This window comes from Athene noctua, chromosome 18 (genome assembly GCF_965140245.1).
Source record: "Athene noctua chromosome 18, bAthNoc1.hap1.1, whole genome shotgun sequence".
Classification (NCBI taxonomy): Eukaryota; Metazoa; Chordata; class Aves; order Strigiformes; family Strigidae; genus Athene; species Athene noctua.
Genome location: NC_134054.1, coordinates 11,997,612 through 12,024,062, shown reverse-complemented (window position 1 = coordinate 12,024,062; position 26,451 = coordinate 11,997,612). Strand labels below are relative to the sequence as shown.

At 43.1% G+C, this 26,451-nt stretch overlaps 1 protein-coding gene across 4 annotated transcripts; it reads left to right on the top strand.

Moving 5' to 3' along the window:
* The first annotated feature begins 293 nt into the window (after positions 1-293).
* Positions 294-25,499, top strand: LOC141968080 (ATP-binding cassette sub-family A member 10-like). Of its 4 annotated transcripts, none has more exons than XM_074922415.1 (39): positions 294-406; positions 3,410-3,522; positions 4,039-4,249; positions 4,468-4,626; positions 5,018-5,118; positions 5,490-5,716; positions 6,523-6,661; positions 7,163-7,348; positions 7,954-8,086; positions 8,741-8,912; positions 9,575-9,633; positions 10,593-10,703; positions 11,223-11,398; positions 11,728-11,841; positions 12,160-12,298; positions 12,791-12,881; positions 13,488-13,627; positions 14,088-14,207; positions 14,776-14,935; positions 15,231-15,397; positions 15,833-15,960; positions 16,359-16,496; positions 17,053-17,166; positions 17,619-17,789; positions 17,952-18,065; positions 18,236-18,340; positions 18,916-18,981; positions 19,516-19,607; positions 20,567-20,687; positions 21,033-21,150; positions 21,402-21,493; positions 22,237-22,415; positions 22,894-22,969; positions 23,454-23,548; positions 24,160-24,279; positions 24,555-24,695; positions 24,867-24,946; positions 25,039-25,094; positions 25,217-25,499. In XM_074922415.1, exons 1-39 carry the CDS (start codon positions 388-390, stop codon positions 25,304-25,306), a joined length of 4,833 nt encoding a protein of 1,610 aa, XP_074778516.1. In that variant the 5' UTR covers positions 294-387; the 3' UTR covers positions 25,307-25,499. The 4 variants fall into 4 exon arrangements, with proteins under 4 accessions (XP_074778516.1, XP_074778515.1, XP_074778517.1 ...); XM_074922414.1 differs by having other exon boundaries at positions 11,722-11,841; XM_074922416.1 differs by lacking the exons at positions 294-406; positions 3,410-3,522; positions 4,039-4,249; positions 4,468-4,626 and adding an exon at positions 4,673-4,925 and having other exon boundaries at positions 11,722-11,841.
* Positions 25,500-26,451: the final 952 nt, after the last annotated feature.

Genomic DNA, 26,451 nt, shown 5'->3' with positions numbered 1-26,451 from the left:
AGAGACGCTCGGGCAGGGACGAGGTTGCTTTGCATCACGTTTGCCCCATCTCAGGGCACGCAGCTGTCCTGCTGCTGCTCTCCCCGGGACTTGCAAGCCTGGCAGAAATAGGCTGTTCTAGTGCACGCAACGCGCATGTTATATTAAATACTGCAAAACGTAGTGTTAATATCTGCAAGCTCTAGGCCAGCTGGTTGTAGGTATTGCTCCCCAGTTGTGTCATCGCTGCAGAAGCGTTGAGAGTGTTTGCGCGGCCGGGCCGGGAATCTGACGTCAGGCTGGAGAGGGGCATGGCCATCGGGCTGGGCTACAGCATTTGAACCCTCTCCAGGACTGCAAGGAGATGAAGAGCCCAGACATCTCAGAGCTGCAGGAGACATCTTCCTAATGGAAAACACATCATCAGGTAAGGAGTTTCATATTTCTCTTTTGTTAAGTGAAAAATTATACCTAGGGTATTTTCATGCAGGGGTTGTGTTCGGTGATAAATTTTTTTTTCCTTTTTTTTTTTTTTTTAATACAGTGTTATGCTGAATGTATAACAGCGTTACTTTCCAGCTCTACTCTCTGACAAACGTTGAGCTTTGCATCAAAATATTTAAGAGGCAAAGGAGCAAAAATATTCTGCTTTTCTGGGTGTGTGTGTGGATTTTGATTCTTGCTGCTGATGCACTTTGGTTTTAGGCAAAGAGCCACAGATTGAGTGCTGGGTCCTCCCAGCTAATTGATCCCTCCCTTCACTCCCCCTCCTCCAGCCTTGCTAGCACCAATAAAGGCTTCTAAAAACACTGACCCCCAAATTTCACTTCTCTGTATGAATTAAAGTGTTGAACTTTGATACAGGGCGAGATTAGAGCTGTTTTTCTCAAGGGCAGGAAAAAAAAAAACAAACTGTTATAAAAACTGTGTGTTTTAGCATAGAAGCAGTACAAATCTGTCTCGTATTTACCAGGAATTAAGGACAGGGCTGCACTGGGGCAAGATGCAGTTTTTATGTTTGCAGTAACAGGCAAAACGGAGAGGGCACGCTCACCTCTGCGCTCCCCACCCACAGGGATAAATCACTGGCTCTTGGAATGCCAGCAGCTCCTCTGGGAAGCACGAGATGCAGCTCACATTGTTTTTTCCACAGCCAGCATCAAGAGGTTCCTGCCACTGCTCCCGAAGAGCAACTTGCTTTTAGGAATCTGTCACCATATGCTCCGTTATGTTTTTGTTAGAGGGGGAAAAAAAAAAAAAAAAAAAATCTGAGGAGGTGCCAAGTGGGAAATCACTGAGACGGTAAATAAATGAAGTGGTTATATGGGACACGCCTTCCTGGGACAATATTTGGCATAGCAGAGCTAGACCCGGGATCCCAGTAAAAGTTCTCATGGTGCCATGGTGTTCCTGGAGAGCAAGTTTGGGGGGCAGGTACTGAGCCCTCGGGAGGGAAATGCTTCCGGGGATACCCAGTCTTACAAGTGATGCTCAGAGCTGGATTAAATCTTTGACACTTTAATAATTAAATCTTAAACACTGTTGCCTCCAAACAAGCCTCTGATGTTTGTTTTTTGTCTTCTGAACCTGAGGTTTTGTAGGTCTTGTAGAGGCATCTCTCCTACTCACATTTTGTGTCTTTTGGTGTCTAATTGAAAAATTCTCCCTGATGAAGTTCGTGCAGCATTTGTAGGCAGCATCACTTGTTTGAATATCTGGCTTCGTGTTTCAGCTTCCAGTGGTATTTGCTTCTTGCTCCACAGGCAATAATTAGATTAAAACTGGTAGAAATTTAGCTGGAATTTTCCAAAAAGTTTTAGATTTGCTCCATTATTTCTTTAATGAAGTGTTTGTTACGTCTGTAGATACTCAGAGCAGTTTTTTACAAGACCATCATCATGTTTTCCATGTTGACCAAACACTCCAGTGTGAACCTTTGTTTACTGCCTCAACATCCCGGGCTGGGCTGCTGGTTTTAGTTCAGTGACTGAAATCTGGACCTGGGGAAAAAAAAAAAGTTAAAAAAAAAAAAAAAAGTAGCACTTCCTAGAAATCCCTTCCTAAATTGCCTTTAACCTTTATTGTAGTTTGCGGTGGGGAAACACAGGAGAAAGCTCCAGGCAGGGAAAGCAGAGCACTGGGGTGATAAGCCTGTGCTAACAGTTGGAGGGTAAACAAGGATTCTGGATCCATCGCCCCTGGAGTACGCAAATATTTAATTCTTCCAAAAACAAACAATGAAGGGAACAGAGTAGTAGAAACGTTTATTAACTCCAGCTGCCCAATCCACGAAATCAGGAAATAATGTCCAAGGGGAAAAGAGTACTATGTGTTTGAGGTTGCTTTGATTTTTGGTTTCAGCCATTTTAAAGGATTAAAATACAAAAACATGTTCTGAGGTTCCCTCCCCTGCTCTCCTTCTGGGAAGGTCATGAAACCAGTCACCCTGAAATTGCTGTTGTTCTTGCACGGGATATTTGCTGCTTGGCCACGTGATCTAAGTTGGAGCTGAAATAAATATTGCCCATAAAAATATCCCAGATAAATACTCTCTGCTCAGTATTTAGGAGGATATAAAGAAACACATCGGTGTTTTAATGCTGCCCTGCTCTAGCTATACTAGAGTCGTAATTCATTCTATTAGCGTTTGGGTGAAAACAGAACAAACTGACCTCTCAGCAGCCTGCTTACGGGAGAAGGTGGCAGCATCTATTTTTGGCTGCTTCTAGCATCTAACCAGCGTTTCTAACTTGGCCTCCTGGGTTGCAGCTGCCTTCTCCCTATAGATGATGTGGGGAGAAGGGTTGTATGCAGTGGGGATGTTTTAGGGTCTAGTTACAACATCTAGAGCAGATGAGCGGTGGCTTTGCCAACAAACCACGTGTCTAAAGGAAGACATAAATTCACTGTAAGAACTGCAGCACCTGAGGCATAAACCAGAGCTACTGCACTGACGAGCTGGACTTGATGCTGTTGCTGCCAATCATGGAGATCATGTATGTTTTAAGTATTTTGAAAAACTGCATTAAAAAAGAAAATTAGAATTTGTATCTCCTTTCCTCTACATGCCATTCAACCTTCTCACATTTTTAGTACAGGGCAGACTGGCTTTTCTGTTGTTAATTTTATGTAGATGAAGATTCAAACTGTAGCCAGTTGAATGCCTCATTCTACAAAGCCTCTTTGGGATGAAGGAGGATGAGTCTGTGCATGTGCAAGAGGCAGCTGAGTCCAATGAAGCTCTCTGTTCCCTTGCATGATCTTGGGCTATTTCATCTGAAATTCTCCCTGATTGTCCAGACTGTAAACCAGCGAGGAGTTCTTAACCTTTGGCATGTTACTGGCTTCATCAGAAGTGGTCTTTACCCAAGTAAATGTATTAACTTCCAGACATCTGTTTTATTCTAAATTATTTTCTTTCTCATCCTAGGTGGGAAAATGCAGGGCATGTTCAAGAGAGCCTCAAAAATATTTCAGCAAACCCGTGCTCTGCTATGGAAAAATATTCTTCTGACGTGGAGGATGAAGACAGAAAGTTTTCAGGCAAGTATCAGTTCTTCCCGAGGGAGGTTAGGATTTCCACTACAAAGTATTTTTACGTTGCATTGTTTTTATGCTAGGTGATATACGAGAAGCCTCAGCTGGTAATGCGGTTCTCTGGAAAATGTCAGCAGTTTCACTTCTTCCTGTGACACTACAGTATCGCAGCATAGTAAGGGACTTGTTACAAAGCTGCCTTGTTGCTTTTGGTTGTTGATCCCCTTTCTGCACTGTCCAGAGGAACACAATGTCCAATTCATGATTACGAGTGTAGAATTATCAGCAGACCTTGTTGGCTCCGGTACTAAGAAAACATGTTTTTCACTTGGAACATTCCTCATATTTTAAAATTATTACACCTGTGAAACAGCTCTTCCTCATTTACAGAAAGAAGGCATTGATGGCTGGAGGAGCTGGGCTGTGGAGCCTGGTCAGGGCTGGATGAGAAGGTCCTAGAAGACACCACCCAACCTCCGGTTGGGCTGCCACTCACCTTTGCATTTCCTTCCTTTCATTTAGGAGTGGATCACACTGGCGATTTTTCTCTTAATCATACAAACGTCATCAACTATGATATTCCACTATCCACGGCAAGAAATTCCTTATGACTTCCTTGGCCGTTTAGATGACCCAGCTTTCAACGCCACGGGAGTGACACTCGCCTACACACCTGTGACAAACACCACCAGGCGAATAATGAGCAAAGTGGCTTCGGATTCTGCACTGACGGGTAATGCTGCTCTTAAATCCTCATCACAGCTGCATTGTCTGAACTGACCCTGCTACAGTCCCCCTTCATTGTGGTGGGGGGAGAAAAGCATTTGGACAACCCGATTTCACAGTTTTTGAGGGTGCAGATTGTGGCTGATGCCCGTTTTTATGTTGTTGCGTGACTAATCAAAGTTTCAACTGTGGTGGTTTTATTTATTTTTTCTTCTTTAATGACAGGTATAATAATAGAAGAGGTGGAAAATGAGAAAAAACTGGAAACAAGAGGAATTGGGGAGGAAGACATTATTGGTGTTGTTTTTAAGAATGACTTCTCCTACCATCTCAGATTTCAAAGCTACAGTGTGCTGCCTTCAAATGATGCCTATGAACACATCGGTAACAAAATAAAAGAAACCAGAGAACTTGATTTGACATTAGAAAAATGCTTAGATGGATCTCTGCTGCCATGTCACTCGGAAGGGATCGAGGCTGTGTGTGCTAAATGCTTCAAGAAAGATATTAATTAGAATTTGAGGGTTTGTTCACTTAGAAGGAAAGATATGCCAGAGGAAAAAAAGTTTTTAAGACCAAAGAACCAAAGTCATCAGCTCCCAATACCACATTATTCTTGGAGAAAAGTGGCAGCTTCACGAAAAAAGACTGAGTAAAACTAAATCTTGATTTTCCTTGATTAGGTCAAATACATTTTCAACCCCCCGATTACATATCAGTATATATGGAAATATATAGATAAAATTCTTCTTTTTTTTTTTTTTCTTTTCCACAGATACCTGCTTCAATTTTTCATCGAGTTACTGCAAAGTTCCATCATACTGGTATGCGGGTTTCCTATCAGTGCAGTCCAGCATTGATGCAGCGGTCATAGAAGTGAGTATGATCATGATAGAAAACATGCTTTGTGTTCTTTCTAGAGTTATCTGTAAACTTAAAAGAAATAACCAAACAAAAAAAAAAAAAAAACACCACCAGCCGGTGGGTTAAGTGATCATTAACTTTTTTAATGCATAACGTAATTCAAAAGTTAAAAGACTGATAGATCATTCTCATGGCTCAGGGCGGTGTTAGTGTTTATTACAAGGCAACACAAAAAAAAAAATACTAAATATTGAGGTTATTTACCACTTATAAATATAACAGTGTTATTGACAAACTAATAAGTTTAATGCTTATGAAAGGCTGTTTGTTCTGATGTCAGCTGTTTCATTACAGAAAATCAAATTAATGGCTAATTTCTCTAGGTGAAAACAAACCATTCCGTCTGGGAAGAGATGAAGTCAATTAGTGGCATTCGTCTGAAATCACCTTTGATCAAACCTGTGTATAAACTGGATTATATTTGGTTCATTATTTACATTATATTGTGCTTCTCCCCATATATGTACTTTTTATCAGTGAAAGTTATAAGAGAGAAAAAGAAGCTTAAGGTATTAATGAGAGCAATGGGTTTGCAAGACATCGCATTCTGGTAAGTCTCATAGAAATAAACTGTGTAACTACAGGAATTATATTATTGTATGTGTATAAGATGTATAGTAGCTTGGGTCTGGCACCACCGCTCGGGCGAGGAGCAGTAATTCCCCAGACCCCAGCAGCAGCCATTTGCAAGCACCTAACCAGACGTCTGGGCTCTCTGAAGCCAAGTTTTGCATGTTGCTGGAGCAAAACTTTTGCTGCTTTTATCTGTGACGTACCATTTGCTGGAGGACCTCAGTTTCCAAGCTCATTGCTCTCATAAAGGATTTTTGTTGTTGCTGTTGTTTGTTGTTATCCTTCACTCTGTTCTCCTTCCCCATAAAGAGAAAGAGCACTCTTGGTGTAGCCGAGATGCTTGTAGCAAGGTTCTTGGGGGTGAGGTGGTGCTTGCCTCCAGGAAATGGGTGGATACACACAGAGAACACAAAAGAAGAAGAAACAACAAATTTTGGAGAAAATTGCAAATGATGAAGCACAGGAGGGACATAGGGTCTATCAGAACAGGCTTTCAAAGCCTCCGAGCATGAAAATTTTACCTGATGAGGAAAAGCATAAGTGATTCTGGCTGCAGAGCCTCTGCTAAGATGCCCTGTGGCTCTTTGCTGGCATCGTTACATCTGCAGAGGTTTGGGTAGGTGCAAGACATGGATGTTTGCACCTTTCTGGTCTGGAAACTAAATGGAAACGTACTCGGAATTAGGAAGTATTTGAATTAAGAAGAGCTTATCTTATATTGGCTATGTCATGGCAAGTGCTGTCGTGTGCAGAGGCAAAAATAACTGTGCCCTTCATTTGTAGGTTATCCTGGAGCTTGCTGTACACCGTTTACATTTCAATAACGGCGAGTCTGCTGACACTGATCACGATTACAGAAGTCACCCACGATCACAACTTTGTTGAGATATATTTTTTTTATTTCTTTTATGGCGTAGCATCTGTAAGTCTGCTTTTGTGTTCTTAAACGATGCACAGCTTTTTCCATTTCCTGATTAAAACGTCTGCGACTCAAAGACCACAGAGTACTCTAGGGCTGAGCATTATATGAGAAACTAACAAAAACTTCACTAGTGGGGTTTATTGTTATCATTCACACGCTAATATATATCATTCCTATCACATTTTGGGAGATTCAGGCTTGAAATCAGAGTAAAGAGAGGTGCTAACACCAGCCTTAATGGGAAGGCTGGGGCTGCCTCCTTGCATCCAGCCTCCTCGAGAGGCCAAGAGGGATCTGATCTGTTCTGCCCCTGTAGACCTGCCCCAAATATCAGAGCTGTCTGCTAAATGATGCAAGCCTTGTGCTGTGCCATGTGCATCTGTAGGGGACAACTGAAACTCAACTGGGTCTCATTTTCCTTGTTGGATGTTCATGTTGGTTTGGTTTTTTTAAGCACCAGCAGAAATGCCTCCTCCTAACTACTGTTTTTCTCTGTTGCAGATTCACTTCTGTTTCATGCTCAGCTCATTGTTAAAGCAGCCAAATATTGCCAGTTTTGTGGGATTTGTCCTTCACGTCATCTTTGGATTGCTAGGCTTTTTGACGTTGTTTAAAAAACTCCCCCAGTCTTTGGAATGGATTTTAAATCTCTTCAGTCCTTTTGCCTTTACAGCTGGCTTCTCAAAGGTATGTTCAAATTAAAGCCAGCACATCATAAAAGTTGAGCCCACAGCAAACATGATGCAGACTTATGCCAGATAACAGTAGCTGCCATATGTGATTTTCATTGCCATAATGACCCAATCGCACCCCTCTGCCCTAGATGCTTTGTAAAAAGAAATCTCGACTCCAAAAAGTACATGCTAATTCATAACAAATACAGTTGGACTGTCGTGTGCATCACAGTTTTGACCAGCTTTGTATATACAATAAATTCTGATCTCTGGAAAATTATCACAGCAGTGGGGTGTATCTGGTGGGTACCAAGAACTGCAAGAACCGTGAGGTCTTGAAGTGCTGCCTTAGCAAATAACATGTGCATCACTCTTCTCGTGTTAGTAACTTCTGCACAATTTTGAATTCAGCCTTACTGAAGCACTTCTGATACTTGTGGTTGTAATAAAACGTTGCCTTGTTTAGAAACAGCACCGTGATCAGGAGTGGGTGTGGGCTTCTGGCAAAAACAGTCATGATGACACAGCAGTGACTTGCACGTAGTGTATCTGGCTAAAGGAAGTGTTGCATCTGACGTGCTTTTTTTTTTTTTTTTTTTTTTTTTTTTTTCCCCCTAGATAATAAAATTGGAAAAATATGGACCAGCCTTTTCACCAGAGTTGTACCCTTTCTTTAATCTGTACATCATACTGAGCCTTGACAGTGTCTTGTATTTGCTGTTGGCCATCTACTTTGATAAGGTTTTGCCTGGTAAGTAGAAATGTGAGAGAAAGAATACCAATTCCTCTGCATTTTTCTCTATAATCCTCTCCCCTCGTAGGGAGGAAATTGCCAAAGGAGCTATGGGATAGAGCTGAGAAGACTAATCTACATGTAACAACAAAAAAAGTGGCCCGGTAGCAAACTGGTCAGGTTGTGGCAGGGCATCTTAACAGCAATGAGCCTTGCCACGTTACAACAGGGGTGAAAACGAGATTTTCTGTATTGCTCAGAAAAAGAATGGTCGGGAAGAATCCTGTTTTCCCAGAAGCTGGGTGCATGTCGCTACCTCATTTGGTCCTGCCTCAAAAACAGGCTCCAAAAGGAACGTTAAACCCTGCAGCAAGTCACTGAGATCCTACTCCAACAGCCCTAACCACTGGGTTTAAAGGGATGTTGTAGGATTTGACCTGATTTCCCTGTATGCTCTGGGCCAATGAGTTAGTCAGTGAGGTCTGTGCTGTGATTTACAGACGTGGACGAGTGGACAACTTACACTGCAGAATTTAGCCGTCCTTTTACACTGCTAAAAGTCTGGATTCTGCAGCTAAAGAGGAAGAGATGGCTGGACATGGCGTTTGTCCAAGTTGAACTGTCAGATAGCAGGTTTGGGTTGATAACTCACCTTCTCTGTTTCGGAATTAGGCAAATACGGAGTGCCACATCCCCCTTCGTTCTTCCTGAGACCCTCCTACTGGTTCAAGCCCAGGAGCGGGTATGTGGGGCTGCGAGCTGGCAACGAGAGCAGCCATGAACCCATCTCCAGGAATAACACCGAGCCGATGCCTCCAGGCTTCGATGGGAAGGAAGCAATTAGGTAAAGACTCCTGTAGGCATGAAAAATATAACCCTGCACGTTAGAATGGAGTCTAGAGAGCATAGCTGTATCGCACTGGTAAACGTTGGACTCGGCCATCTAATGTGTACAGATAAGCTGAATGGCAAATATGTGAAAGGGAGGGTTTGTTCGGCGTTTCGTTTCCCTCCAGAGCTGGATTTGAACATTTCTTGGACGTGGTGCATCCTCTGTGCCAGGGAGCAGCTCGCTGCCCCACGAGCAGCAGCAGTGAGTCTGTTCCCCTTTGCTGGCATCTTTAAGAACACTGCGGGTGGAAGGTGCTGCATAAGATGCTGTTATTTACATCCTCACCGGGCTCGAACGGCCCTTTGCTGTTGCTTATTACTAGAAAGCAAATATAAATACGCTAAAATAATAGCTAGATCATTGCTTTTAATTATATAACCACGTATTATCTCATTCCCTAGGGCTTCCTGCTTCATTCACTAAATGTTTATTGAGTTTGACTTTGAAACTTTTTAAACATCTTTTAGAAAAGCAATTAGCTAATTCTGCTGGATCGGTTTGAGGAGAAGGTTGAGAAATATTCTTCCAATAGTTTTTCAAAGGTTATTTTGAGGCAGAGGAAACATGCCAAAATTGTGAGATTCAATAGTAACGGCTTGCTTGCTTTCCTTTAGACTAAACAATATTAAAAAAATATACAAGAAGGGCAGCAAGAGAACTGAAGCTTTAAGGGGTAAGAGAAGTTTTGTAATGCTTTTAATGTCATTTTTCACTAGATATGAACCCAAACTGTTTTGAAATGTACTGGATGTACTTAATTCTGCCTCCACACTGCTAAAATATGTTATGCAACGGTTATTTCTGCTGGGGTAAATTACTGGCAAATTTCTACCAGGTTGTTATCTTCCTGTTCACTCCAGGAAAATTACTATTTATTATTTTCGCAACAGCAGAAGTGTCCTTAAAAGCTGTGGTTTTGAAGCTATGACCCACTCTAAAAATCCCTTTTTAAACCTCCCTTTCAAAATGTAAACTATTTTGGGCAAACAAAACTTGGTATTTTGGTTCCTGGCTACAGTCAATTCTGCTGTCACTGGCTGAGCCATGTTCACCAAGCACTTGCACGTCTGTCAACTGCAAGTATGCAAGTAGTTGGGATAATCAAAGCATAGTTGTGGGATATTTGTTAAATGCCTTTATTTAACAAGAACTCCAAGTGACAGTGAAAGTATCAATATGGTCTCAAAGGTTTATATTGAGTAAATCCAAACAATCCACAAAAATAAAAAATAAGTATTAAAAAAAAAAAAAAAAAAGAAAAAGAAAATTAGGTGGCTAAGTCTGGCTGCTTTGAAATAACTCTTGAAATTGCACACGCTGGAAAGGCTCTGGGCCTCTTTCTCTGGATCTCTCTTGAGCTACACTAAAATGAAAGGTTATGAACCTTGCAGAAAACAGAAGTCAAAATTCTTTAAATATCGAAATTAATAAACTGGTTCAATCAAGACATGACTGCAAGTTCCTTAGTAAGGTTAGTCCTAACTCCTGAAGATGCAACCCATGTTTTTGGATCTGTGTTTTTGCCTCTCAGCTTCAAAAGAAATGTCACTCCTCTGTCGTACTTGGCAGCAAGCCACAGGTACGAGTCTCTTTCTCACAAAACATCCTAACGTTATCCTATTTCTACTCTAGGTTTGTCCTTAAATATATACGAAGGCCAGATCACTGCATTACTTGGTCATAGCGGATCTGGAAAAACTGCTCTCTTAAATGTGCTCAGTGGATTTTCCAAGCCTTCAGCAGGTAAGATGATGAATCTGAAGGCTGAAGAGGAGAAACTGTTTGTTTTTTTCAAGTGTAAGGGGGTAAAGATGCAAAACCCCAAGTTTTCCCTCAGTCATTCAGTCCGGTTTGTTGTCAGGGCAGATTCTCCAACATGAGCTTTGGGGCTAATGCATCCTCTGTGGATACGCTCGTGCATGCGAGCATCCACAGCTGGTTGGTTCTCCATCTGGATGGCTTGATGTATTCCATGAGCAGCACACCTATAGGAAATACGTTTTAGTTCTTAAGGGAGAAATTTGACCGTCTGAAATATTTTTGAGTGATATCAAAGCTTTGGACAACACAAAGGTTTTTTTCTTTTTTTTTTTCTTTTTTTTTAAAAAAAAAAAAACAAAAAAAAAACCCACAAAAAAACCCACTTGAGAAACATCCCCAATGCTGGAATTAATGTCAAAGGTATGACCACAAAGCAGTTTGCTTTCCCCTTGGGACTGGGAAATACTGTGTAAAATTTGATTCATTCATTCCTGCGTACAGGTTCTGCAATGATATACAACTACAAAGTTTCTGAACTATGGGATATGGAAGAAATTCGGGGAATGATTGGGATTTGCCCCCAGTTTAATTTGCATTTTGAAGCCTTAACGGTGAAGGAAAACTTGAGAACTTTTGCTCACATCAAGGGGATTCAGCAGAAGGAAGTAGAGCAAGAGGTTGGTGTGTGCTTGTCAGTCGCTCTGGTTTATGGCATCTTGGCCAGTCTGAGCTTTCTTTATCAAATATTATCGCCAGCGTCTTGTTCTATGGAAATTACAACAACCCAAATTTATGGAAGAAGTGTTTTTTTCAGCTCTTTTCTATCCTCATGTTATAAAAGATTTAGAATTCAGATTTACAGTATTTATCTCTAAGCAAAGCCATTTAAAATAAATAATGTTTAAATCTTGAAGTTATACTCTATTGTACTGTGTGATAGCCATTTATGAATTAAAATATGACCAATGCTTTGGAAATCTTGTCTTTGCCTATTGCCAAGGTGCAGAAAGTTCTTGTGATGTTGGATCTCACCAACCTTCAGGACGTTCACGCCGATACTTTGAGTGGGGGACAAAAAAGAAAACTGTCTCTTGGAATTGCAATTTTAGGGAATCCCCAGGTAGGGACCGATCGTGTTTACACACACAAAACGTGTCCTGGTTTAGCACATAGCTTTGCATTTTGTCTTGGCATGCAGAGATTTGTACTTTTCCTCTGGCACTCCAAGTCTGCTGACCTACTCGTTCGCTTGGCTGCCAGAATGCTTGAGGAATCTCTGAATAATATTGTAACAGAAGAAAGAGCAATAAAAACGGCTGATATTTGAGGATGAATTTTAATCTTAAGAGTGAGATCATCAAAAGCATGCAATGAAATGATGTAAACGCAGAATTGCTGGCTTGAACAGGTGGAGATCTGATCTTGTTCACCTTTGTAGGTGTTGTTTTTAGACGAGCCGACGGCCGGGTTGGATCCGTGCTCCAGGCACCACGTGTGGAGCCTTCTGAAGGAGCGCCAGGCTGGACGCGTGACGCTCTTCACGACCCAGTCCATGGAGGAGGCTGATGCTCATGCGGGTGAGCCCAGATTTTCACACTGTGGCTAATGATGGTTTGCAAACGAGCCCACAGTCCGTGCTCGCTGGACGCGTTTTGTCTGATCGCGACCGCCCACCCCAAGCTGAGCAAAGGCTGACGTGACCCTCCAAGCCCTTGCCTGTGCTCTGCTTCAGGATGAAGCAGTTGCATATTATCTGGATATACCACTAGCAGCACTCACAAAAAATTAGTGATGTTGTTTGAACGAATACCTCTCCTGTTTCCTTATTACTCCTGGGCTGCATGGGAAATTTTCCACAAGCCTGTAAAAATGCATAATTAAAAGATTAACCTTGACGCTTGGGAGAAAGGCAGCAGTTTAAGAAGAAAAAAATCTTCAGAACTGGCCTGGTTTTAGTCCTCTCGACTTCATTATGAAAATATCTGTTGAGTTCAGAAGGAGCAGCGTGAGGTCAGTTTACTGCGCTGTTGTAAATCCCCCCTAAATCCTTTGTATTCCTTCCTCCTTAGATCGGAAAGCTTTCCTCTCAAATGGGACATTACAGTGTGTTGGCTCATCTCTGTACTTGAAGAGAAAATGGGGAATTGGCTATCACTTAAGGTAAATCCTCTTCTTTTTGGTCATCACTCTTTTTATGGAAAGTTTCTAGTTGCTGTGAGTGTTTTCATGCAGAGTCTGTGTCTCTATAGAATTTCTATATAAAGTAATAGAAATCTTGACCATTCATTTCAGAAGACTTTTGAGGCTGCCAAAAACATCTTGCTTTGGATAGCAAGCTGTTTTTCTTTGGAACCCAATCCTGAAAGCTCTGAGCATGTAGCTAAAATGACTTTGCAACCTCCTTCACAGCCAGAGGGGGACCAGAGTAAGATGAATTGCTATTTCCACATACGCTGTGGTGCCAGAGTGACGTACAGCAGCTTTAACGTGAAGTTGATTTTCTTTGGATTGTAATGTCTGTGTTCTTGGTTTAGCAGCACTGGCCAGGATGATTATTGCTAACCTCAACTATTTCTTACATGCATGGCAAAACCAGGGGCACTGGCAGATGTCTATAAAAATTCCCATTGAAATGCTGCCCAGGTTTGGAGGTTTCCCTGTGGCTTGAGGAACGACTTTGTATTTTAAACGGATGGTGCATGCTTTTTTTTTTTTTTTTCCCCCCCCTCATTTAATATTATAGCAATTGCTTTTTGATACAAACAGGATACGCATAAATGACCTGTGTGACCCTGAGCTCACATCATCCCTGGTCAGGCAGTACATCCCTGATGCTGTGCTCAAAGGGCAGAAGCGGGGTGAACTGTGTTATACGCTTCCTCTGGAAAACACGGATTGCTTCCCAGGTAAGAAAAGCCTGTCTTTGCGCCAGGCTTGTAAAGGGAAACCAAATGGTGGGAAAAGCAGAAAGCAAAGTTGCTGTGAAGGGAATAACTATAGTCCCTGATCCATACTGTAATGAGGAAGGCCAGAGCTGCATCAGCCTTAAAGAAAGCCTCTAATGGACATGCTGATGTTAATAATGCAGATGAACTAAAGAAAATCCAACTAATCCACAAACTAAAATCCACCGAGTCTCCTCTGGTTTCAGGATGATGTTTCTCCTACCAGAAAGGCCGATGGTAATCAAGAAGTCTGCATTTTCCACTACTTGTCTCTGAAGGGCGTGATAATTTTGCCATGGTTTTTAAGTTACGGAGTTCAATGATGTGAATGCTAGGACATAGTGTTAATCGTGCTAGCCCGAGTTTCTGCTCAACACTAGCCTGGGTTGCTAGGCTGAGTCTGGTTGTTTCTATCCTGCAGATCTGTTCAGCCATCTCGAGAGCAGTTTTTTGCAGGGGGTTGTTAATTATGAGGTTAGCAGGACAACCCTGGAAGATGTTTTCCTGAAACTGGAGGGCGAGGAAGCCATCGGTCAAGAAGGTAAAACATTGACTCCAGTTCGTGAGTGTGGTTTGATTAAGGTTCCGCATATGTTTTAATTAAATATCTAATGAGTTTCTCTTAAATGTGAATTTCGGTAGGTTTTGGTAGGTCAAGAGTTGCAGTCGTATTCAACACTCCTTTAGTGAAGAATCTAATCTTGGAGAAGTCGAGATAATTCAGTCTTGACTTTCCATAAGCTTTTAAGCACAAGAATTGAAGACTGATGTTGGAAGGGTGTTTGCCTTTGAAGGGTATACTGCCCAGACCAGGAGGTGGGATGGGATAAACTAGACAAAAGGCATTTCAGAAGGCCAGTGAAGATATTGGATGTGTTTCCATATGAGCCCGAGTTCAGTCAGTCTGAATTCACCGTTGTAAATCATGTTCTGGATAAATTATGGCCCCTTTTCTCTGCCCTTGTTTCTTTTCTGGCTAAAAAAAAAAAAAAAAAAAAAAAAAGTGTTTCTCTATTCAGAACAGAATATCCTTGTTGATTGTTTGCAATTAAAATGTGTCCTTTGAATGCTCTTTGTGGATAACGGTATTTCTCATGGTGAACATACAGAAGACAGAGACCTCGAGGAGTGGGACCAAAGCCACCTGGTGTTTCCTGAGCAGGAGAGGGTGGCAGTGAGTGGGATGGCGCTCTGGAGGCAGCAAGTGTGTGCCGTGATGAGAGTTCGCTTCTTAAAACTAAAGCATGATGGAAAGTTTCTCCGCTCCATGTAAGTAGGAGAGCGCTTGCCTACTCTGCAGCCCTCGTGCTGGCTCGGTGCTTTGCGGAGGATTTGATCGTTCCCTTGAGTGACTGAGGAAAGGCTTAAATACTGATGGAAATGTTCAGAAGCAGAGAATTGGGTGGAAAATGATTAAAACCTGCAGTAATAATGAGAGTTGGAACTTACTGGTAGAGCTCTGAATTGCTTAAGTTTTAAATTTCCCCTTGTCTTTCTCAACATAAACCGCACAATTAAAGGTGGAGTTCCCCTGGACCCGCTTTTGGTCTCTTTTTCCATCTAGATTGCTGTTCTTTGGAATATTTATCCTTCCAATAATGACACTTTTCATTGGATTTCAACTGTGGGACAGCTCCAGTAACTGGGAAATCACGGCTAGCTTGTATTTTCTTCCCACTGAAGAGAAAATTCAAGATAAGTCGACAAACCTTCTCATCTTCAATGATACAGGTGAAGAAGAACATGTGATGTTGATTCACTTTCTGCACCACTCTGAGTCCTCTTAGAGTTGATAGACCAACCTTGCCTTACTCTTTCTGTACGTTCCTTTATATATTTGTGGCTTTGGGAGGTATTTTCTTTTGAGCAGAAGCAAATCCAGTTTTAGTAACGATAACGGAGTAGCTGATACTTGAAAGAGTAATGAACCAGGCAAATTGAAAAAAAAAAAAAAAGTAAACAAACAAAGTAAGGAAACATATATTGTGTTCAACCAATTTAATTAAAATAGAAAAAGATAGAGAAAATATAAGTTTGCTTAGGTTCTGTATGGTATCGGGTTTTTAAACATACCTCTGCTTTGCAAGTGGGAACTTGTCTATATGTAACTGTTTATATTTCAAGGAAAAAAACTCTAATTAATTTCTGTTCCTCACTTGATTTCAGGATCAGAAATTGAGGATTTCGTTGCTGCTTTGAAGACTCAAAACATAACCCCAGAAATAACTCATGAGAAAAACGTCACAAGCATTCCACTGCACAATGGAGCTATAAAAATATCCCTGGAAGGCAAGGTGAGGGGTATTTTTTTTCCTTCTTTCATCCTGTACGTCAACACGATTTTCTGAAATGTGTTTAAATGAGGCACGGCGAAATACACACCAGCAAAAGGGAGAATATTTGTTGGCCATATTAAATAATATCAGTAGTCCTGTTTGTGGGAAGCCAAGATGATATTTGGTTCTTTCCGCTGTATGCTTCTTCACAGTGATCTTTAGATAAAAGCATCAATGCAAGTCCTTTGCGGTTTTCTCCAGAAATTGTCTTCATCAATCATTTTGCTCATGATTCCACCAATAAAGCTGTCTGATTGCCTTTGTCATTGCTTTTCTCTAAACCCCTCACTGCGGTCAGCTGCTCCTCACACCTCTCACGGGCACGAAGGTAACATCTTTTGCTTTTCCACCTTCAGAGCTACCGATTCACGGTCATGTGCAGTGCAGAGCCCGTCAACTGCTTCCCCGTGCTCATCAACATCCTCAGCAACACCTTCCTCAGGCTCTTCAATTCCACCGCGCGCATCCGTGTCTGGACTGAGCCCTTTTACAACGTGAGTGCCCTGTCTGCCTTGGTGAAGACGAAATGGAATAGCCACGCTGAAGTGATAAGGACTAGAGGGGTTGGAAATCTGGTTGGATGAGCAGCCACCAAGGGGTTGGGGGTCAGTGGTCCAACTGCTGGCCAGTTCCTGGGGACACTGCTCAGCAGTCAATACCGGTGCTTATTTAATGACAATTTCTTCTGCAGTGTTTAAGAGCTCTATGGGATTTCAGTGCCATAAGACATTTAAGCTCGTGCTGTGTGGCAATGTGGTAGGAATACAGCGGTAATACTTGCAAACCTCACCTTCCTTCAGCATCCATTTGGCAAGAATCAGCATCAAAAAGATCCCTCCTCAATAACTTGCAGTAATTCCAATACTTTTTGCAAATTCTAAGATGTTAAATGCTTGCTTTGTTGCCTTGTTTTGTGTTCTTAAACATGAATATCTTTACTATTAGTCTTACTGCTCATTTGCGTGTTGAACCACCCTATGAGCGTCAAGCTAGCCAGATTTTCCCTGAGCAGCCGTTGATTATTGATGACTCTGAATTTCTGTTCCACAGACACAAAATCCAGAATTAAAGAGGGATATTTTCTTCATCTGTCTCAGCTACATGCTGATTTTGGTTGCTGGTTTGTCTCCTCACTTTGCAGTAAGCAGCATGGAAGATTATAAGGTAAAAAACATGTGCTGTCGGTGATCTTGCACAAGAAGGGAATGCAGATGCAATGTCTCTGGAGCACAGGTCATGTACCAGTGGGCTGGCTGGCATTTCTAGGTAGGATGCTATTAAAAAAATACAGCCACATGAGCACAGTGTTGTGCCAAAGCACATTACCCTGCATCTTGGGGAATCGGCTGGGTCTCAGAACAGTTTGGGTGTTAATAAAGATTTTGGAGTCAGGAGGAATTTTGATTATTTCTTTTTCCCCCCTTTTAAGAATGATGCGGTTTTAAACAAGAAAGAATTGAATATTAAATTGAAAGAATTGAATTTTAAATAAGAAAGAATTGAAAGTGCTTGGAAAGCTCAGCCAGGAAAGGATGGAGAGAAGGTAACGGAGAAGGAAGAGAACTGATGTTTTAGGCTCTTCTAAATCACCTCTCTTTTCCCATTTGCTTTCTCAGCTCCAGGCTCGCGCCCAGCTGCGGCTCGCAGGGCTCTTCCCCTCGGCGTACTGGTGCGGGCAGGCGCTGGTGGACGTCCCGCTCCTCTGGACCCTGGTGTGCCTCATGTTTGGGGTCGTGGTGCTCTCCAACCGCACGTGCCCTCTGCAGGCCAGCACCGTGCTGCCCCTGGTGAGCTCTCTGCGTACGGGAAAACGGGCAGGCACAAATCCCCCTCCCTTGCTTTGCAGTGAGTTTTTGCTTTAAATATTTTAATCGAAACAGACTGCTCCAGGGAGGTTTTCATATATCTACACCCACCTCCTTGTCGCTGACATCAGTCTCTCTCTCCAGATAATTTGCATCATTGGTTATGGAGCGTCTCTTGTCCTCCTTGTCTATTTAATTGCCTTTAAATTTCGCACGGGACGAAGTAATCGTTACATTTGGTCTTCCATCTTCATTCTGGTAAGTGCAGTGAATCTTCACCCTGAAGTGTCTGATTTACACATCTTGTCACTTGAGGTTTCATTTCAAATATACTGATTTTCAGCAGAATAGCCCAAATCGATGACAAATAGCCTATTTTGTAGCGACAACACATGAATATTGGAAATACTTTTCCTACTTTATTCCAGGTGAATTTCATTCTCTATATGTTCAATAATGAAGCAGTTTACTTCATCTTCTCTACTTTGATTCCTGTGTTTCCACCACTGGGCTGGTTGATGTTCTCTACACCGGTAAGTAAACATGTCCTCTTAAATTCCACAATGGTCCTAGTAGCGCAAACGGGAAAAGCAGGAAGCGCTTCCCAAATTCCCTGTCAAAGTGCCAACTGTCACAAAGACAGAGTGAGGAAAGACAACAGGAGAAGAAAAGGTCCAGGCTGGTGAGTGAGAGAAGAGACCAAGATTTGACTTGTTAATCCTTTGTTTGACTAGGATATTTTTAGTTTATTTAGTTATAAAAAGCTGTTACAATAACAGTATTTTGGCAGCTGGGGTAGCATGGGAGGGGAAGGTGGTGGAGTGGGAAGAGCTGGAGGGATGCAGTGAGCAGACAGGAGGAGGTGAAAGTACTGAGAAGAGAGAAGCAATGATGGAAAACGTCGATCTAACCTGCCTGCTTTGACCTCTGAATTACCTGTAGCCAAGGAAGCCACAGCTCCTTGAGGCAATATGAACCCAAAAAAATAGTTACAGATCCTGAAGATAAGAAGCTAAGCATCCCTACATCCCACACTTGTTCCAACCCTGCATTGAGGCACGCCATGCAAAAGAATTTTTCTAACTGACTGATATTTTTTTTCTTATAGCGTTTTTTGTTGTCACACGACAGCCATTCTGAGTCATGGAATAACATCTTCGTAGCTGTCTTTGCAGTAAGGAGCAATTTGATGATGGGTGTTTTGGAAAGGGTGACTGTTCTAACGTGATGGACTTGCACCGGGCTTGTATAACTCTCCCTGTAAATAAAGCATGGGTTTATGTGGTCAAAGTTTCACATTAAATGTCGGCAGGGGAGGCACATCCAAGTAATCATGGGCTTGCGTCTCATGTGACCCCTGGATGCTGGATCATACGGGCAGTAATGGGGGGGGGATTAAGCGGAGCTCGTGTATAAGGCAGCGATATTATTAATCAACCAATCGGTCTAATGCTGCTTCCACAGAAGAAAGATGTGATCTCTGATCCTGCCTGTTGGAGTGCAGATTATCTGAGCTAAAACTGCAGTATGAAGTCAAGGCTTTTGCCTTGAGATAAAAATGTATGTGAAACACCAGTTTAGCTTCTTCCCGTTTTGGACTTTTTCAATAGCTGAAGCATTTGCTACAGAGGGCCCTGGATCCCCTTGTCGTTAAAACCAATTGTGTTGTCTTGCCTCCACACAAACCTAATTCATTCTTGCTTTTTAGCCTTACATCCACTGTGTGATTTTTGCTTTCCTCCTGCGCTGTTTGGAGGTGAGAGGTGGAGAAGCAGTTACGAGACTTGATCCCATCTTCAGGTGTGTCCCGGGCACCCAACGTGCCTCCGAGTCACCCTTATCCCAGCCTGGGGGGTGGGCTTGGTGCTGCACGGCCGGGCAGGACCCTCCTGCCTCACCCCTGAGAGCAGGAAGGAAGGGAGGAGGAAACTTAAAAATATTTTGCAATGTGTGGATAAACCCCATATTTTTAGTTTTAACCAGTTTATCTGGAGGGGAGGAAACTGAGAACAAAGGGAGGATTCCTCTGGGTCATTAGCTTCCAACTTTACTTACTGGAGTTTCCCTGAGTGTGTCTGGAGGCAAATTCCCACCCAGTGTGTTGCAATAGAAGGTCAGTTGAACTACAGTATCCTACAGAGAATAATAAATGTGATTTAAGCTTTTCTTTATTAAGCTTCATAGCTGAGGTTTCAGGGCATTTCACTACAGTTGGCTAAATTAATAGTTATGAACTGAAATCCAACATTTTAACTCCTTTTAAAATATGTCGGTTTGCTTTCTGCAGGACAGAGACTTTCCCTAAATCTTCATCAGAGACTTTCCCTAAATCTTCATCAGGCTGAGGTGGTCTGCTCTCTGCTCTCTGCACCTAAGTCATGTGGGAGAAGATTTGTAAAAAATATTAAATTGTCAAACATTAACAAATGTGGCTCAGCTAGGATTAGATGCCCAACTAGCTTTGAAAACCTGCCCCATGTATTTTAATTCTCCTCAGATTATTGGCATGTGTCGAGCAGGGGACCACCAGTCAATACTTACTGATGAAGGAAAAGCTTTATTTTCTCGTGCATGCCAGTGGGATTTATTTATTTTTTTTTTCCTCCCCCCATGAATAAATATTTGAGCTGTGGAACAGCTCCCTGGATTCAAATAAATCTTGTGGAGCGCTGCACTGCTCCTGCCCTGGGAACAAATTTGTAAACCCAAGCCTTTTTGGAAGTGATTCCTGGTGACACCATCTCTCCTCCTCCTCGTAGGATCCAGCGGAGGAGAGCGGTCACCCGCCAGAACAGGGACCACCCTGGGGAGGAGTCCCCAGAAGTCCAGGCGGAGAGGGAGAGGGTGAGGAGCGTGATGGCCTCTCTGCATCAGGAGGAGGTGAAACCAGCCTTCAGGCTTGTTTTTCTTTTCCATCCTCCATCTTCAGGTCTGTCTCTGCTTGCTTAGCTCATACATTTATTATTTACCGATCTGATGTCCAAGTGCACATCTCACCATCCAGACCACAGTCTCCCTGGCACCAGAAGGAGTTTAGCTGGCACTATATTTTTATTCCCATTCTGATTTTTTCTTTTTTTTTCTTTTTTTTTCCTGTTGCTCTCTTTCCTGGATTTTTAATTTAGAAATGTTCTCTTTAAAGATTCATACTTAATGGTAAGAACAGATGAGTTGTCTCATGGGATAGGAGCAGAGTTTTTTATTTCCCACTTCATCTCTTCACAGGAGTCAGTTATTGTTGTCAACAGTTTGCGCAAGGAATATGAAGACAAGAGAGCCAGTTCCATCTTTAAGAAAAAGAAGAAAGTTGCTGTCAAAAACCTCTCTTTTAGTGTCAAAAAAGGTTCAAGTATTTTTCTGCACTCCCTATAAATGGCTAAAATCTGTGAAGGTCACATTTGGAGGCCATTCATGTTTGAATTTTCTTACGTGTAACCAGACCCAACACACCCGGGCTCTTGCATTCACAATTTTAATTTATGAGGATAAGTTAAGGAACAACACTTTTTCATACTGTACTTTCAGATATGGCCTAGAACACAGGGTAAAAAGTCTTATTAACAATAATTAACAGTTCTTGCATATTTGTTCCAGGAGAAGTCTTAGGTCTGATAGGACCCAACGGAGCTGGAAAAAGCACAACTATAAACATGATTTCTGGAGACATAACAGTGACTGCTGGGGAGGTAGGTGATTCCTTTGGAGCAGCTGGGAAGATGACCTTGATGCTTTTGTAAATTAAGGATGTGGTAAGGCAAGCTGGCAACACAGCCCTTAAGGAATTTATGTAATGCAACCTTGAATATTTACAGAAGTAAGACGGAAGTGTTGATTTACTGGAAGCACATTGTAATTTTCATCAAAATCAGTGTTACAGACTTAAGGGTTTGAGCTACACAAAATCTTTGGTGTGCATTTGAAACCCCTCGTGAAATTTCACAAGCCCTGTGAGAAATGTTGACATCTTAAAAAAAAAAAAAAAAACAAAAAACAACAACCAAACCAAAACCCAACACTCTTCATAAACAGCCTTGCAAAACCAGGAAATTGAAAACGAATGTGAACAGGGTTGGGCCAGCAACAATCCATCGCTTAATTATGTGTTGATTAATGACATGTGCTGGGGGAGGGGAAATACCATTGCTGTTACAGATTTGGGACTGAATGTCTGAAACAGAAAAATATCACTAGGAAAAGATAGTGTCATGTTGGGACTGTTGCCCAGTTTGATGGTAGTATATACTGTTTGGTTCTGTGGAAACGCTGTCCTGGATTCAGGTGAGCAGAAGCCACGCGAGATGGAGGTGATTGCTCCAAAGATGCTACCCCTCCCTTCCCACGGGCTAATGAGGTTTCCACGTTTGCAGGGGGGGTCACTGTTTCACCCCAGAATAACACACTACAACGACGGGGATGTGTGTCTGTGCAGGTGCTGCTCCAGGGCCGCGATGCCGTTGCCTCCTCCCCCGGGCAGCGCAGCCCGGGGTGCCTGGGCTGCTGCCCGCAGCGGGACCCGCTCTGGCCAGCCCTCACCGTGCACCAGCATCTGGAGGCGTATGCTGCTGTGAGAGGGATGAGCAAAGAAGATGCTGCTGTTAGCATCAACTGGTATGAAGCCAAATGATTTTAGCTTTCGGTTCTTCCTCTTTTCAGAGATACGGGACAGGGAAAGATTTTCCTGCAAATAAACCTGGCTAGTGTGATTAAGAGACACGACCTACAAGGCATCTTTACGTTGGAGAAATGGGGTCTCCCTTCTGATGACATCTGCTACTTTATACTGTTCTCAATCCCTTGTTCATGAAGCCCTAGTTTATCTAGAAAACTTCAGGAAAAAAAATTAAACTTGCTTCAGTTCATGGCCAGTTACATGAGTAGCTCACTTCTCCCATTAGCTGCACTTACTGTCTTGAATTTCTACAAAAATTCCTTAATTTACTGTCTGAGCTAGGAGTAAAATCACCAAATATCTCAAAGTGATGCATATCAGCTGAAACAAAGATGTTAGTCTCTTCTTCCTCAGCACCTCCGACCACAGCATTAGCAAACAGAAACGGTCGTTTCAGTATTTTTCCATTCCTCACAGCATAGAAAAGGCCTTGGATCTCCAGAAGCATTCAAAAACCCCAGCTAGGAGGTTATCTGCGGGAGAAACCAGAAAGGTACGTGTTAAAATTGTGTTTTGTTACTTGAGCAAATCCTGCTCTTTCTTCCTTGAATGTGATGCCCAGGAAAACTTTGGCAGTGTGGGTTCCTCACATTAGGAACCTGCAGGATCCCCCTTCTCCTCTTTCCCCACTCTCTTGCATTGTGTGTTTAATAAATGCTAACCACAAATTGCATTCACAAGGTAATCACCTGTCCATGCCCTACCACATGCATCTGTCAGTAAATAGGATGGAAAACCACTTTCAGATCTTTGGCAGGCTTTAGATTTTGGGAGAAAGCTGATTTGGGGAGATAAAAGCGTTAACTAAGAACACCCGAGATGGGTTTGTTGGAATCCCCGTTCCTTCTGCATTTTGGAATCAAGAGCTTCAGCTTGTAAAAGATTCACAGGGATTAAGATGTAGCAGGACAACTCACCAGTTTTGCAGGAAAAGTAAAAGCAGACCTGCCCTGACCTTGGTGTCTTTCCCATTTCAGCTGTGTTTTGCACTGAGCGTCCTGGGAGATCCGACGGTGATGCTTTGGGATGAGCCATCGGTGGGCATGGACCTGAAAGGGCAGCGCCGTATGTGGTGAGCAGCCCTGTTTTAGCAGAACTGAGATGTAACAGATTTAACAGGATGGGTTTTACCCTCCCTATTGTAGCAACCGTTGGGCAGGCAGAGAGGTTCATGCTCGGTGGCAGAGTACATCTGTATTTTTTTTCCTAACGCACAGGCGATGGGACACCACTCCCTAAACTCTATACTCAGCGGGCAGCAAGCCCTTGCTAACCACCAGATGTAATCTTAATGGTAGTGCACCCCCCAAAAAAAAAAATCTGAGTAGACACCAGCTGAACTCATGCATTTGGTACAAAAGACAAAAATTCCTGTTTGCTTCAGAGCAAGAGAAAAATTTATAGGTAGTTCTTCCTTTTCATCATTCTCCCTCAGTGCTTGCTCTAGCTTTTCATCAACAGTTCGCACTGAAAGTGAAAAATTTGGAGGGATACTGACATGACAAATTGCAACATAGCGTTGGCACCCATATGTCATCTTTAAGCGAGATGACTGAAGTCTTTTAAATAGTCACCGTCTTTTTTATAATTTTATCATTTCAGTTGTTTTTTGGAAGGGAGACATAAACAAGGAGACTTTCTTTGACTGTTCTTGGGAAGTAACTGTGATCCCTGTGTTCCCAGGAAGGTTATTCAGACTGCCATGAAAAGCAAGGAGCGGGCAGCCATCCTCAGCACGCAGTACCTGGAGGAGGTGGCGGCGATGTGTGACCGAGTGGCCATCCTGGGCTCGGGGCAGCTACGGTGGGTACCAGGGTCAATCTGGGATCACCAGCATGCCACCTGACTTTTAGTCTGGGGTTTTTTGGGAGTTTGGTTTGTTTTGTTTTCTTGTGAATCTAACAGAAAATGTTGGTTTGGATTGTCCCAAGTGTGTAACAACTGTGAGGAGGCAGGTTGTTTTAGCAGCACAGGATAAACAGCTGGTGAATAAGACGACGTACATCTGCTGCTCATACCCAGTGATTGCTTTATTTGCTGGTTATGATGGTTTGAGGGCTGTTTTCCCTCCTCTGCAGGTACATCGGTTCCCTTGAGGATCTGAAAAGTAAGTTTGGCACAAGTTACCACCTAGAAGTCAAAATGATGGACACGGGGCAAAGCGATGCTCTCCACGCCGAAATTCTGCAGCTCTTCCCCTGCGCGGCTCGGCAAGAAAGGTCACTGCCCCGTGGGCTGCACTCCCAGCCTGGACTGGTGCTGGGATGCTCTGTTGCTCCTACTGACCTTGCTCAATAATTTACCTGGGAGTACAGTAACCTACAAGCACCCCTAAACCTTGGCGCTGAGTCACGAAATGATAAATTCATGGGGTTTTATTACTTTTTCAGGACGACTTCTTTGCTTGTCTACAAGATACCAATGGAAGATGCACTACCTCTGTCGCAGTCTTTCTCCAAGCTAGAAACAGGTAAAAGGAAACAATCCATTAAGTAATAAGATTGCTTTTAATTTGTTCATTTGTATGTGTTTTTTAAGGATGCCTTCTCCATCCCTCCACAGCTAAACGGAATTTCAGGCTTGAGGAATACAGCTTGTCATTGCACACTCTGCAGCAGGTATGCTGATGTAGATGTTACAGGTTAAAAAGCGCCTGTATAAAAAGAAATAACCTGTGGCCAATGTAAACCCTGTCAGTCCTCGGCAATAATGGGGTTGCTTCCACTGTGGCATATTTCAGGCGTTTGTAGACCTCACCAGGGACCTGGAGGAGCACGACCTGGATACGGCATCAGATGGGGTTGTGGAGCAAAGACCACTTCACCCCTGAGCCCTTGGAGCCACAAAGGAAAATATTCAGCGTATTTCATCAGTGTTACTGATACACGTGATGGGATGCAACCCTAGGACTTGGTTACCCGTGTCACAACACATACCACCTGCAAGTTTTGTGCCTCACAAAGAAAAAAAAAAAAAAAGAATTATTATTTTAATAAATAAAGCCTTTATCCTTTGACAAATTAGTGCCTGCCGTTCATCTGTACCCCTGCTCAGACCGACTCATGAAGATTTGCTGTGCTGCTGAATAATCCTGCCAGGATGAATTGCTGGTCCCAAGGCAGCGAGGTGGGCACTGAGGCCATGCATGGGGGCTCGGTCGTTGGAGAGAATCATGTGCAAGCTAAAAGGAGGTTCTGAAACTCTCATCATCTGTGGCGGGAGGACAGCAGGGCTTTGGCTTGTTCAGTTCCAAGAGCATCCTTCTGGCTGGTGTAATGTGGCCGACAGAGGTGGTGTTTTCTGGTGCAGGGGCGTGGGGCTGTGATATACCCAAAAAGATGCTGTTGCTGTCTGTTCCAGCTCAGGTCACCTTGGCCCACCTCTGCTCCCCACCACTGGGGACATGGAGAGAGGAAAGGATTCAGCAGTCCCTGGAAAAGTGTAATGCCAGCTCTTAGACCACCATCTTTAAAAAAAAGCAATTATTATCCGGAGTCAAAATAAGATGTGCTTTGACCCACAGTAAAGCTGGAGCAGAACAGTGGGCTGAACAGGTCTTCTGGCCACAGCACGTGTGTCTGACTCGCTATGGGTGATCGGGAAGACAGGGTGGGCTCCTCACTAGCACCCCCCCTCTGTGGGGGCACTGGTGGGGAGATGGGAGCAAGCACCAGCACCCTGACCTTGTCCGAGCAGATCAGCATCTCTTCTCACTCATCTGCCCAGCAGGGTTAGCTTGAAACAATAAATATGAAAAATTAAATAAAATAGAAACTCCCTATATTCAGGCAGCCAGGTGTTTCCCCTGGTGCACCACTGCCCTGTCCCCCAGCACCCCCAGCCTCTGGGAAAGGCCGGGCTGGGAACCCGCTGGAGGGCAGGGGCAGCACCACCCCACGGGACCGACATAGCAGCGAGACCCTCACCCACGCCGTGAGCCCCCCTGGTTCCTGTGGATGACACTGGTGAGGCAGG

What these genes read in the sequence shown, in the direction of transcription:
- LOC141968080 (XM_074922414.1), top strand. An exon ending in TGAAGACAGAAAGTTTTCAG is followed by an intron (nt 3,523 to 4,038) that starts GCAAGTATCAGT and finishes CCTTTCATTTAG; the next exon opens with GAGTGGATCACACTGGCGAT. An exon ending in TCTTCGTAGCTGTCTTTGCA is followed by an intron (nt 18,982 to 19,515) that starts GTAAGGAGCAAT and finishes CTTGCTTTTTAG; the next exon opens with CCTTACATCCACTGTGTGAT.